Source organism: Chelonoidis abingdonii, chromosome 20 (assembly GCF_003597395.2).
Source record: "Chelonoidis abingdonii isolate Lonesome George chromosome 20, CheloAbing_2.0, whole genome shotgun sequence".
Lineage (NCBI taxonomy): Eukaryota > Metazoa > Chordata > Testudines > Testudinidae > Chelonoidis > Chelonoidis abingdonii.
Genome location: NC_133788.1, coordinates 22,935,774 through 22,949,144, shown reverse-complemented (window position 1 = coordinate 22,949,144; position 13,371 = coordinate 22,935,774). Strand labels below are relative to the sequence as shown.

The following is a 13,371-nucleotide window of genomic DNA, read 5'->3' as shown; positions in this document are numbered from 1 at the left end:
TGGGGCCAGATGGGTAGGGGGTAGGCCGAATGGGTGGGGCCGGACGGGTGGGGATAGGCTAGACGGCTGGGGGTGAGGGTGAGGCTGGACACATGGGGGTCCCTGGCTCACTCGGAGACCAACTGATGGCGCCATGAGACCCCAAGCCCAGTCTTGGCCCCGCGTTGCTCCCTGGCTGGCCAGCAGTGAGGCCTGGGCGTGAGCTCTCGCTGGAAGGGAGCCTGAGCTGCCCCCGCCTGGCCCCACACACGAAGCCGCCTCCTCAGCAGGCGCCCCCCCCAACACGTGTGCTTTGCAGCAGCACCACTGGGCACAAGCTCCTCCCGGCGCAGCGTCAGGCTCAAGCCGATGAAGCTGTTTGAGCCGGAGACACACTCGCTTAGGGGGCAAGCGACTGTTTGAATGTTAAATGTGCCATTTTATTATCATTCGATTGCTCCCACTTAATGAAAGCGCATTAGTGCAGCGCAGGCTTTATGGCGCCGTATGCCCAGCCTGCCCCATTCGTTTCCCGGCCCAGCTCCTGGCTTGGGCTCTGGAGCTGACAGCACCAGCGTGGACGCAGCCCCATGCGCCAGGGCCTGCCCCGCCCGTCTGCAAGGACCCGAGGCCCAGGCCAGGTCGTGCATGGGGCAGCCCAGCCTTGCCCCGGGTTTCTGGCGTAGGGTTAAGGGCAACGCTGGGCGTGAGGAATCACTTCGGAGGGGGCTGCGGAGGTGCGAGGGCCCTGTGCCTGGGCAGGGGCAGCGTGTGGTGCACTCACACACACACACACCCCGCCCCCCCGACTGTTTGGTTCTCTGCTGCACTGATCCCGGTCCTGCCTGGCATGACAGGCTGAGCTGGGCATCCCCCATGGGGAGCGGGCAAATCCGCGCAGCGGGCACAGGTAAGGCATCGCGCTGCAGCCCAGCAGCACCTTCAGGTCCATCACCCAGGCTGAACTGGAGCTGGACATGCTGGGTGGACAGTGCAGCCACCCTGCTGCCTGCTGCCATGCCGGAGCCGTGCAGCACCCCCGCTTCTTGTGGTGCAAGGAGCTCTCGCTGCCAATGGCCGAAGGGATCCAGGGACCTCTGGCTCCAAGGAACCTGCCTCACAAGAGCGCTAGGTCCAGGGACATTCGAGGAGCTCCGGGGAAATGTGGCAATCTCCAGGCCTCTTGGATCAGGCAGATCACTCAGAGGCAGCAAGCTGGGGCGTGTGGCATTGTGTATCTCACATGTGAAGCCGCTGGCACAGCAGGGTGAAGGCGCCCAGGGAACCTGCAGCTGGAGCGGGGCAGGAACCCTGGCTTGAGGTGACCATCACAGGGCTGGTGTGGTGCGTTGGGGGGCGCAGAGAGGCGCCCTGCAGCCTTCGCTCTGTGAGCTGGGCCAGAGCTTACGAGATGGGGAAGAACTGGGGGCCAGCTGCCTGCCCGCCAAGGGGACGGGGCTGCAGGGTGCAAGGGGAGACAAGAGGTGATGGGTTTTTGTCCCCACCTCACCGGGAATTTTATTTGCATCTCAGCTGGGTTCGGTCAATTCCCGTTTTATAACTGAACTCAGGTGCTGGGTGTGCTGCAGGAGTGGGGGCCTGGGCCCAGAGGATCTGGGATTTCTGTGGGGCCTGGGCTGGAGCCCACAGGGAGACGCAGGGGCTGGGTGCAGCTGTCGGCAGGCCCAAGGCAGGCTGGTGGAGCCCACAGGAGGGTGCAAGTGGCTGCCAGGCTGTGGGGCAGGGACCTGAGGCCTTTGTGCTGGAGGCAGGTGGGAAGACGGTGACCCACAGCCCTGAGAAGAGTCACACCTGCTCAGCAACAGCCCCACGGGGCTGTGGGAAGGGCAGGCTGGGCTGGAGTGGCACAGGGAGCTGGGTTCCCATGGCAGCCAGGCCCATCTCCCCTGCCCAAGGCCTGGGGATCTGCCCACCTGCCGGGGGCAGGGGACCGAGCTGTGCCCCTCTGACCTTCGCTCGTTCCATCTCCGGTGCCGTGCCACCCATCAGGGACTAACGCTCCAGCTGCCTCATTCCCCATCACCACCTCCCTCTGCAGCTGCTGCTGAGCCAGTGCCTGGGGGTCTAGGGCAGGCTGTGCGCACCCACAGAGCAGGCTTGGGGAAGGGGAAATAGGCGTCCAGGTTGTGATGCAGTAGGGACTGTCTGTGTGGGGGATGGGAGAGCCGGGGACATCTTTAGGTGAGGGACAGGATTTAAGCCTGTAACCTGAGCCAGGTAGGGGGAGGAGGTCAGCACCTTTGCCCGGGAAGCTGGACAAAGGAATCGGCCGGCTGGAGGGAGTTAGTTCAGTTTCGGTTTTGGGCTGGGTGGTGGGAAGTCAGGGTATCCCAAGCTGGGATGCAAACACCCTGAACCCCCAGAAAGACTCGATTGAGGGGCCCTGGTTGGGCCTCCAAGCTCTGCTGTAACCTGCGTTCCTGTTGTCCAATAAACCTTCTGTTTTACTGGCTGGCTGAGAGTCACTGTGAGTCCCAGGAAGAGGGGTGCCGGGCCGGACTCCCCCATACTCCGTGACACAGGTCCCCACATTTGCATTTCACTCGCTTATTAGGATCTGGGGTGCCCCAGAGCAGACCAATTGAGCCTGCAGCGCAGAGCTCCCCTTGCAGCCCGGTAGCCAGTGACAACTCCTGCTGCGCTGTCAAGGGCCAAGGCCTCGGGCAGGAAGGAGCTAGCGATCACTGGGCGTACTGGCCCTGCTGCTGCAGCACGTGAAGGCACATCTACCCTGCAGCCCTGTCACTCTATATTAGGTCAACTTAATGGCTGCCATGGCCAATGGCCACACACCCTTGCTCCAGGCGGCGGTGAGCGCTTCCCCCACTGAAGGGGGACAGCATGGGGGGGTGAGGGGCAGGGCTCTGGGTCTGTGCAGCTCCCCCTGGGAGCCCAGCTGCCCCCACGGGCTCTTGGCTCCCTTTTCCTGGCTGGGAGCACCAGGGTGAGGACGGAGGCCCATGGAGCTGGAGGTGAGCCCCCGCCATCTCCTGTGCACACGCTCCCTCCAACCCCTGCAAAGAGCCGCAGCAGCACAGGTGGTGACCCCAGGCGCTGCCCCTTTGCAAACCTGCCTGCCCCCAGTCCATACCCCTGGCCCTGGGTGCAGGCAGCCAGCACTGCTGGGATTACCTGCTGAGCTGGGACTCGCCTCCAGCGCCTAGCATAGACGGAACCTCCCTTACAGGCAGGGGTGGCTCCAGGCCCCAGCACGCCAAGCACATGCTTGGGGCGGCATGCCGCGGGGGGTGCTCTGCCGGTCGCCGGGAGGGCGGCAGGCAGGGTGCCTTCGGCGGCTTGCCTGCAGAGGGTCCGCTGGTCCCGCGGCTCCACCCAAGCTGCGGGACCAGCGGACCCTCCGCAGGCACGCCTGTGGGAGGTCCACCGGAGCCGCGGGACCAGCGAGCAGCAGAGCACTCCCTGCGGCATGACGCCATGCTTGGGGCGGCGAAATGTTTAGAGCCGCCCCTGCTTACAGGCCCTGGGTCATCCAGGGATCGGGGGCAGGGAAGGGAGATGAACCCAGGACTCCCCTGGCCCCGGCCGGCACCCCAACCCCAGGGCCAGCCTGCCTCGCAAACAGCACGTGGTGCAAGGAAAAGGGGCTGGAAACAGGACTCCTGGGCTCCTCTGCCTCGGTCTGTCTGTCTGCACACCTCTGGGCATGTCCCTTCCCTGGCTCTGTCCCTTTGGGGCACAGGGGGTGGGGCTCTGCGCTCCCTGGCTGGGAGGAGGGTCTGGCATGGCCCCACTCCTTACTGCTGCGGGCAGAGGGCACGGTGCGCCCCAGGCAGCAGCTTCATGCCCAGTTGCCAACCACAGCAGCAGCAAACTGGAACGAGGTGAATCTCCTGCCGAGGCGTGGGGGAGGCGCAGGGGCTGGTGTGTGCCTGGCACCTGACTGGGCACGCGTGGTCACAGATGGGTCAGCAAAGCCGGCACAGGAGGGATGGAGCAGGGAACCCCCATCTCCCTGGGGCATGAGGGGAGACCTGGCAGGCGGGGGGGCTCCAGCTGCAGGGCCCTGGGGAAGGGGCAGGCAGGGAGCTCTGCCTCTCCCCGCTCGAAGGGCTCTGGGACCCGTCTAAGCGCAGGGCAGGAGCTGGGGGGTAGGAAGTGAGGAGCGTCTGCACCAGGCAGTGGGGGGCTGCTGGTGGCCTCTGGGTGCCCTTCCTGGCCCAACCAAAGGCCCTGGTGACCCCAGGGGCCTGCTGCTGCAGGCCGCACGGGCCCTGCAGCGGAAATGCTCAGGGAAGGTGCCAAGGCTGGGCCCGGCCTCCACTACCCAGCAGACACCAGGGCACCAGGCTGCAGAGATTACCAGTGCGATTATGCAAATGAGTGGCTCCTCCAAATTACCATAACTTTAAATAATTAACACCAGCCGCTCAAGGGCTCTCGGGCCCTGCTTCTCATCTGCGTATTTATTGTGTTTTATAAATGATTCAAACACCCTCCATCAAGGGGGATATGCAGCCTCAGCCCCTGCCCCTGAGCCGGGGGTGGGACACGGAAAGTGGAGCAGGCTGGGAACCAGGGGGAGCCAGCCTGGGCCAGCCCCACCCCCGCCCCCATTGCACGGGGGCTCAGCTACCCCCCAGGGCAGAGGGCAGGTGGGATCGGATCCAACAGTGCACGGCCAGGCAGGGGCAGCGTGCTGGGGGGTGGCAGGGTTGGGCAGGGCAGTGCAGGGCCAGGCCAGGGGGCAGCATGCGGGGGGGGGTGTCTGGGCAGTGCAGGGCCAGGCCAGGGGCAGCATGCCAGTGGGGTGGGGCGGTTGAGCTGGGCAGTTTTGGTTCATGGCGGGGGGGGGGGGGGGGGGGGTGTCTGGGCAGTGCAGGGCCAGGCCAGGAGCAGCACGCGGGGGGGCGTGTGTCTGGGTAGTACAGGGCCAGGCTGGGGGATGGGTGGGCTGGGCAGTACAGGGCCAGGCCAGGGGGCAGGATGCAGCGGGTGTGTGTCTGGGCAGTGCAGGGCCAGGCCAGGGAGCAGCGCACTGCGGGGTGAGAGGGTTGGGCTGGGCAGTACAGGACCAGCCCGGGGGGCAGCGTGCTGGGGGGGGGGTGTCTGGGCAGTGCAGGGCCAGGCCAGGAGCAGCACGCGGGGGGGCGTGTGTCTGGGTAGTACAGGGCCAGGCTGGGGGATGGGTGGGCTGGGCAGTACAGGGCCAGGCCAGGGGGCAGGATGCAGCGGGTGTGTGTCTGGGCAGTGCAGGGCCAGGCCAGGGAGCAGCGCACTGCGGGGTGAGAGGGTTGGGCTGGGCAGTACAGGACCAGCCCGGGGGGCAGCGTGCTGGGGGGGGGGGTGTCTGGGCAGTGCAGGGCCAGGCCAGGAGCAGCACGCGGGGGGGCGTGTGTCTGGGTAGTACAGGGCCAGGCTGGGGGATGGGTGGGCTGGGCAGTACAGGGCCAGGCCAGGGGGCAGGATGCAGCGGGTGTGTGTCTGGGCAGTGCAGGGCCAGGCCAGGGAGCAGCGCACTGCGGGGTGAGAGGGTTGGGCTGGGCAGTACAGGACCAGCCCGGGGGGCAGCGTGCTGGGGGGGGGGGGTGTCTGGGCAGTGCAGGGCCAGGCCAGGAGCAGCACGCGGGGGGGCGTGTGTCTGGGTAGTACAGGGCCAGGCTGGGGGATGGGTGGGCTGGGCAGTACAGGGCCAGGCCAGGGGGCAGGATGCAGGGAGTGTGTGTCTGGACAGTGCAGGGCCAGGCCAGGGGCAGCGCACTGCGGGGTGAGAGGGTTGGGCTGGGCAGTACAGGGCCAGGCCAGGGGGCAGCATGCGGGGGGGGTGTGTCTGGGCAGTGCAGGGCCAGGCCAGGGGCAGCGCACTGCGGGGTGAGAGGGTTGGGCTGGGCAGCGTGCTGGGGGCTGGGCTCTGAGCCATGGCAAGGCAGTGCTCGCTATGCAGGTGAATGCCGGGGGTCCTGGCCAGCCCAGCCTGCTCTGTCCTGCGGGCTCAGACGCTGGCATGGGCTACGCAGAGGCAGCCCAGGGCCCCATCCCGCTCCCGCCGGGCTGGCAGCAATGAAGCCCTTGGCAGGCAGCTACACTAACGCACCATGGCAGAGGCAATCAGGGAAGTGACAGCAGCAGCAAGTGCTGACGACAAGGGTGTCTGAGGACCCTGCCTGTGTGGGTGGGGAGCCAGCCGGTCTCCATGCAGGGAGGCGGGAACACTGACCCTGCACGCTGCCCACGGGGAGCACCTGAGCCAGCCTCCCACGCTTCCGTGTGGCCAGGACTGGCAGCCTGCCCTCCCCTAGAGCTGGGCAGAACCAGGCAGGGGGATGCAGCTGGGCTGGGCCTTAACGGGAGGAGCCCAGGTGGGTGTGTCCAGCAACCCACGGGGGATGGAAACGGGGTGGGGGAAAGCAATAGGTGACACATCAGCAAAAATCACCCTGGGCAGCAGGGCAGGCAGCGGCCTGAGAGGGGACGAGACATGGGCAGGGGTGGGCGGCAGGGCAGTGGGGGCCTGGAAGGGGATGAGGGGTGGGTAGAGTAGAGCAGTGAATGAGTTCCGGGCCCCACGAGGACGGCCGTGCTGGGATGAGTGAGGGCTGGCCCATTGGCCTGGAGCACAGCACCAGGGGTGAGCAGGCTGCCCCCGCTCAGGGTACCCCAGGCCTGCCCCGCCGCCACCCCCCTCCCTCTGCCAGGTGCCTGGCTGCTCCCCCCAGCTCCACATGCCCCTTGCCTGCCCATTCCCCTGTGGGCCAGGAGAGAGCTATGCTTCTGGCTGAAGCACGGGGAGGGCAGGGGGGCTGTGGTGGAGCTGGCTTCCCTCGGCCAGCAGCTCTCGTGTGTCACGTAGCAAACATTCAGCACATTTTTTCTCCCAAGCATCCTGCAAAGGCGCCAAGCCATAAATCAGGCGTGTGCGCAGCCAGGAGGGAACATGCTGTGTGCAGTGTTCCTGGGGAGGGTTCAGCCAATTACCCCTTTAAGATGCCCAAACTGACTCCAACCAGTGGCACAAGCCCTGCCCTGGCTAGTGAGCACAAACCAGCCCCAGCGCAGCACTCCGGGGGCTCACCCCCACCGACAGACCAGAGGCCGGGCCCCACGTCTCCCTTCCCTGCTCTGCCACCTTTCAGTCCTGAGTCACGGGACACAGCCCACTGGGGCCGGTGCCAGCCAGAGCCAGAGCCAGAGCCAGGGTTTGCCTGCACAGGCCTTGACATCCTACAATGGTGCTACCCAGGGACACCACAACACGCAGCACTTCATGTGCCCCAGGGCTGAGGCTGGCAGCCGTGCCTGGAAGTAGTGAAGCCTGCGCCCACCTGCACTGGAGAGCAGGGGAAATGCAGCATGAAAAGGAACGGTTTCCTCACTCCCCTTGTTGCTGCCCACTGGGCGAGAAGGGTGCGGTTCCCAGGGCTGGGGCAGGAGGCGGCAGACAAGTCAGAGTGGGCTGAGCGAACCATCAAGGCCTGCCCTTGGCGAGACAATGGGAAAGCAAGGACCAGGCGCTGCTTTAGAGGAGGCAGGAAATGGAACCGGAGAGACAAAGCAGGGGGCTAGGGCCTGGGGGAAGAGCTGGGCTGCCTGTGACGTTATGAGTGTAGTATAATATCTCATTGAAAGGTGACAGGCCCAGAAAGAGTTAATTAACTCACCTCACCGACTGACCTGACCCAGGGGCGAACCTTAAGGACTGGTTAGGAGGATACTTAAATGAATAGAGCTTTGAAATGCAAGTCTGGATTGTTACAGGCAGAAGGGCAGATGTTTGCTCAGGTCTTGTGATGTCAGCAAACAAGTCTTGTCTATTGCGGTAGCTTTAATTCAAAGATCAAAAAAAGAATATTAGCATTTCAGATGATACTTGAGTGAAATAGTTTTATTGTCTAGGTGTCTCTTTGAAGCTTGTGGTAACCTGTATCTGAACTGTTTAACGGATAAATTACTCTGTGCTAATTGCCAGGATGTTTGGGAGAAGGAGTTAAGCCTATTGTTTTCTCAGGCCGAAAGGCTGCTGGAAATGTATAAGTATTCTGGGACATGATCCTTCTTTATCTCATATCTGCTTTGGGTTTCAAGAGGGGGAAACCTTAAGCCACAAGGACTGAGATCCCCAGTCACTGACTGGAGTCACCCTGAATATGGACATTGAAATATAACCTATGGACTATTTCTAAAAGGACTTTTGGCTACTACAAGCTCACCTCTACTATGTATCTGAACCTCAAGAATTGAATTCAAGTCTGCATGTGTATTCATCTTTTAACCAACACTCTCTCTCTTTTCTTTTCTAATAAATTTTAGCTTAGTTAATAAGAATTGGCTATACCGTGTATTGTGGATAAGATCTAAGTTATAATTGAACCTGGGTATGTGGCTGATCCTTTGGGATTGGAAGAACCTTTTCTTTTATATGATGAAGTAAGATTTTCAGGAATCATCATCATATGTTTGACAGGTGTGTCTGGACAGAGGCCTGAGGCTGGGCACTTTAAGGGAACTGCGTGGTTTAAACTTCTAAGTAACCAGTGAGGTGCTATAGAAGCTGTTCTGTGCTGGTTGGTAAATCTAAGTAGTGGAATAACCACCAGCGTTTGGGATTTGTCTGCCCTGTTTTGTTTGCAGTTCACCCTGACTGAGTGACCTCGGCTGGCTCCACAGGCAGCACCGTCACACTGCCCATGCAGGGAGAAAGGCGGCCTTGCCCCGGTGCAGGAGATGCTGCTGGCTGGGGCTCTTCCATTGTGACGCAAGGGCCCAGGGGTCCTGCATGCCTGGGGGTGACAGACACCTGGCCTGCATCGCGGCAAACGCCCAGCCCCCAACAGGAGCACAGGGATTATGGATTCACTGGAGGGTCACGGCAAAGCAGGGTCTGGCACATGGGCATTCAACCTGGCCCAGCGCTATTGTCTCTGCAGGGTGTTTACCTGCTTCCCACATCAGCAGGGATGGACAGGGATGAGGCCACCCATGTAGGGAATTGCTGCTGGCGCAGCCAGGGGTGGGACGGCCATGGTGTAGGTGAACTGAGTGGGGCAGAGAGGTAGGCAAGGGCCACAGCTGTGATGATGAGAAGGGCACATGGCCCTGACTGAGGGGCTGAACCCCTGGCCAAGCGGGCCTGGCTTGTGCCCAGGCCAGAGGCTGGGGCTGCAGTGCTGCGACTCCTGGGCGGCTGAGCCACGTGGGCTGCGTTTCTCTGGCTGATTACGCTCAGCAGCAGCCAGGTAGGTCAGCCCGCGGCATCCGAGTGCTTGGCACGCACCATCTGCTCCAAACAAGCTGAGATTTGTGGCTGAGATTTCCTGCCCATTACTTGGGCATCTCTTCTCCTGCAGCACCTGGCACTTGAAACACAGTGAGCCCCACTCAGCCTGGCCCTGGCTCCTCTCCCCAGCGACAGCCAGCGGGCTGGGGATGCCAGCCCAGAGTAGGGTGCAGCTGCACTAACACCCGTAGGGGTTGGAGTGGCCCAGGCAGGTCCTGAACAAACAGAGGCAGGGCTCCAGCACAGGGCTGCTGTTCAGGACGGGCTAAGAGAGCCTCCAGGAATAGGAGTGAGTGGGAGGCAAAGCTCCAGGACAGTCACAGCACAGCTGGGCCTCAAAGCCCTGCCAGAGCCTCTGCTGCCCCTGGCCACCCACCCCCAGCAGCTCCCAGCCCATCCCAGGGAGCTCTAACAGCCGAGCGGCTCTGCCCTGGCTCTGGGGGGACTCCAGCCCCTCTCTAGCTGCTGGGAGCGAACACGCCCGACCCTGCACTTAGTATTCGACTGCTGGGTGACCTGAGAGCGAAGACACGAGCCTGCACCGCAGCCAAGGCTCACCCCACAACGAAGGCCCAGGACCAGGCCATGACACCGCCTGGGGGTGGATGGGGAGGGAGCGCGGAGCCACCGCACAGGATGGCAGCCTAGAGATTGGTTCATGAACAGTCGCATTCTGTGATAGGCATAGAGGGGAAGATGCGCTGCTGCCACGCTGGGTTAACTCAAATCACTGCAACCCCCATCCCTCCCCAGACGCTTCGCCCCCACAGGCTCCACGCCCTGTGCAGCTTTCGCACTGCTGCCCCGCAGGAAAACCACCACTTCCTGTCCGAGTGCTGCCTCTGCACTCAGCACCCACCTCCCTCCCTTCCCCCTGCTGGCAGCAGCAATCCTGCTGCAACAAACAACCCGAGGGGAGGAACCGGCATCACCAGCCATAAATGACATTTAATATTTAAACGGATAGGAAAAGACGCACAGCCAAACTAGTGCAAACCAGACAGACAGGGCCGGGCAGCTCCAGTGTCCAGTCCAGCCACTGAGAAGTTAGCAGAGATGACCGTACTCGTGGCTGACTCTGGGGACTATGTCCTGGAGGGAGATAAGCCGCTTCCTTGGCATTGAGGAGGGCAGTGGAGTCAGTAAGGGGGGCAGCTGCGGAGAAGAGCCCTGGCACACTCCCAAGTGAGCAGATGCAGTTATTCTGGATCTCCAGCCCCTTGTGACCAGAGGGGATGCTGTGGAGCTCCTGCCCACAGGCTCCACAGACAGTGCAGGTGTGAATGAATGTGCATGTGCTGTGCAACACCTGCCCACGTATACGCTCCAGACACCGTGTGCATGTGTGCGCACATGCATGTGGAGAGGGGCAGGGGTACATCTTATTTCAAGGATACTTTAAACAAAACTGCTAGGCACCAGCCCCTGGAAAAAGAAATGACCCAAAATCAATTGCCATGCCTGGGAAAGAGAAAACCATGTGCAATGAAACCCCACATGCAGCAGCAGAGTGAGCGTGAGTGTGCGAGATACACACCCAGGCGTGCCTGGACTGTGCTGTCACACACAGATCCCCGGGAAACCAGCTTCATTCTTCACTGGGTTTTTTAAGCCAGGTAAGAAAGCGTCCCCTTTGGCTCAGCTGAATGGGAAGGAGTGATAGTGGAAATGGGGGCTGCCAGGGCCCCTCCCGTCAGTGCCAGATACCCACGGGTTGGGGGGGTGTTTGAGTTGTAACAAAAAAAGACAGCAGGCACTGAGGAGGAAAAAAGCCCTGAAGACCAGCTCAGCTTCCCCTCCACTGAGAATGGAGCAGTGCCCAGGCTGGAGCAGCATGGGGGTCGCACTGGGGGGCAAGCTGGCAGGACCTCGGGGAAGGAACACTGACCAGTCCCACAATGCACAGTCCAGTCCGGAGGTGCCAGCTCAGCCCATCCTAGGGGTCTGCAGCCACTGCCGGCCAGCCTGGCTGGGGCCTCGCCCACGCAGACAGGCCCGCGTTTGCTCTGAGGGAGGGGTCGGAGAAGAGGCCTTTAGATTAACATTTCCCACCATGCAGGAAACACTGGGTGCACACAAGACAATCTGTAAACACAGCATTTCCCAGGCAAGGCGCTTGTCGAGGGGCCGCCAGGAGCTCTCTGGAGGCCAGTCAGAGGTCGCCGAGGCCTGGCATGGTCTGGCTCACGGATCTGTGAGCAGAGTATTTCTGAGGCTGTGGAAAATGCGTCCCTCCAGGCAGCCTCCCGGGGCTATGCTGAGGTCTCTGCTGGCTTGCTCTCTGGGTCGCTGTCACTCAGGTAGCCCCTGGAGGAGTACCTGGACCTGGGGATGCTTTCCAAAGGGGCTCGCTCCTCCTCTGATTTGTCGCAGACGAACGCTCGGCGGTAGCCTGGGGGGCTGCACACAGAGAACAAAGCAGTTAGCAAACAGCCTGGGAAGAGCAGACATCACCTCAGGAGATGCAGATCAGACCCTGCCTTGGGCAGCAGTGCACCCTCCCATGGGGCTGGGCTCCCTCCTACGCCCACCCCGGGGCTCAGATCCAAACCCCCAAACCTCAGCGTGGGCAGCAGGGACGCTGCCTGGCCACGCTGTGGGAAGTGGGTTGGTGGGGTGGAGGCCAGTCTCCGCAGGCACATGAGGGCTCTTATCCTGGGAGGGGGCTCAGAGGAGCCAGCCCCCAGGCTTTCCCCAGCCCCGTTCAGGAACGAGAAGGCCCCCCCACTCACCCTTCATGCAGGCAGGCCTGCCAGCAGAGGGGGACAAAGGGGGCAATTGCCCAGGGGTCTGGGTGATTTAAAAGGTCCTGGGGGCCCCAGCTGCCATTGTTGCTGCAGTAGCGGTGGCCGGGCGCCCCGAGACATTTTAAATCATCCAGGCAAGCCGCAGGACTCGCTCTGCAGAAGTGGCAGGCTGGGGAAGTCGGTGGCTGCCATGCACTGTGCCTGCAAGGAAATGCCTCATCTCCACTGCGGGCCCCAGCACCAGGTAGGTAGGGCTGAGTAGGGCCCCGGGGGATGGCACCACTCTGTGCTCCCAAACTTCAGCTGTTCTGCCCCCTAGGACTGTGCTGGGAGGGGGATCCCTGCTTTGTGCTGGCTCAGTAGGGCTGGTGAGTGTGGCCAGGGGGCAGGGCATGGGACTCTGTGGGGAGGTGCTGGGCTGTGAGAGGGAGGGGGGCGCTGGGCAGTGGGGGGGGGTCTGTGTGGGGTGCTGGGCAGTGGTGGGACTGTGGGTGCTGGGTAGGGATGGTGATCTGCAGGGCGCTGGGCAGTGGGGTTCAGCATAGCAGGTCTGGGGGAGGCTGAACATAGTGAGTTGGAGGGTGTTGGGTGTGGGGGCTGTGTGACGCGGCACAGGCCCACCCCCAGAGAGGAAAGGGCCCTCTGGCAGCAGAGGGCTGGGCGGGCCAGTGTGCGTCTCCCGGCTCAGTGCGCTATTATCCTGTGCTGATGGCCAACCGAGCTCGCAGGCATCCAAACTCCCTGGCGCAGCTCTGCTCCTGTACGCAGCCTTCTGCACCGCTACCTCCTAGTGCCATCTTCTCCCACCCCCGAGCGCGGACCCCCAGACACTGCAGTCAACCAGCCGGGAGAGCCGAGCGGGACGGTGCCCCAATGAGTGAGATAGCGAGGTGGCATGTCCGTTGTGGGGAGAGCCCACCAGCACAGCCTGCCCCCAGCCTTGGAGAATCCCCACCTTAGGGGATGGGCTGTCCTTTAGTGGTCCAAGCATAGGCTCTTGGGATTGGTCTCTGCTTCAGTTTCCCAGTTGCACTCAGGGGTACCAGCTATGGGCTGAGGAGTAGCTAACATTTGCAAAGGGCTTTAGACCTCAGATCAAAGGGACTCCAGGGAGACCAAGCCTTACTACTGTGCCCCAACATTTACTGGGCACTGGGACACACCTCGGAACAGCACCAGCAGCCCTGCCTTGGGCCCGGGAATGGCTGAGCAGTGCTGCCATCACATGTCCCTGTGAGCATCCTACAGAGACAAAGCAAATATGCCCAGCGATCTCGCACTGCTGGCACTGCCATCTCTCCTCCAGTACTCCACACAGGACCGAGATACCACCAGTGCCATAGCAGGGGCTACCCAGACCCTGCTCTGAGACAGGAGCCCGTTTTATAGATT

At 62.3% G+C, this 13,371-nt stretch overlaps 1 protein-coding gene across 14 annotated transcripts in view; it reads right to left on the bottom strand.

Moving 5' to 3' along the window:
* Window positions 1-10,160: 10,160 nt before the first annotated feature.
* The window catches only part of MYO18A (myosin XVIIIA), a 143,531-nt gene continuing 140,320 nt past the window's right edge, over window positions 10,161-13,371 (bottom strand). For 11 of the 14 annotated variants that reach the window (XM_075074073.1, XM_075074067.1, XM_075074066.1 and 8 more), the window contains one exon: window positions 11,557-11,632. Coding sequence is in view for 3 of the 14 variants with exons in the window: in XM_075074078.1 (XP_074930179.1) it covers window positions 11,485-11,632 (148 nt within the window). In the remaining 11 variants the exon portion in view is untranslated. Of the gene's footprint in view, window positions 11,633-13,371 lie in introns of all 14 variants that reach the window. The other 3 variants (XM_075074078.1, XM_075074077.1, XM_075074079.1) reach the window with 1 other exon arrangement.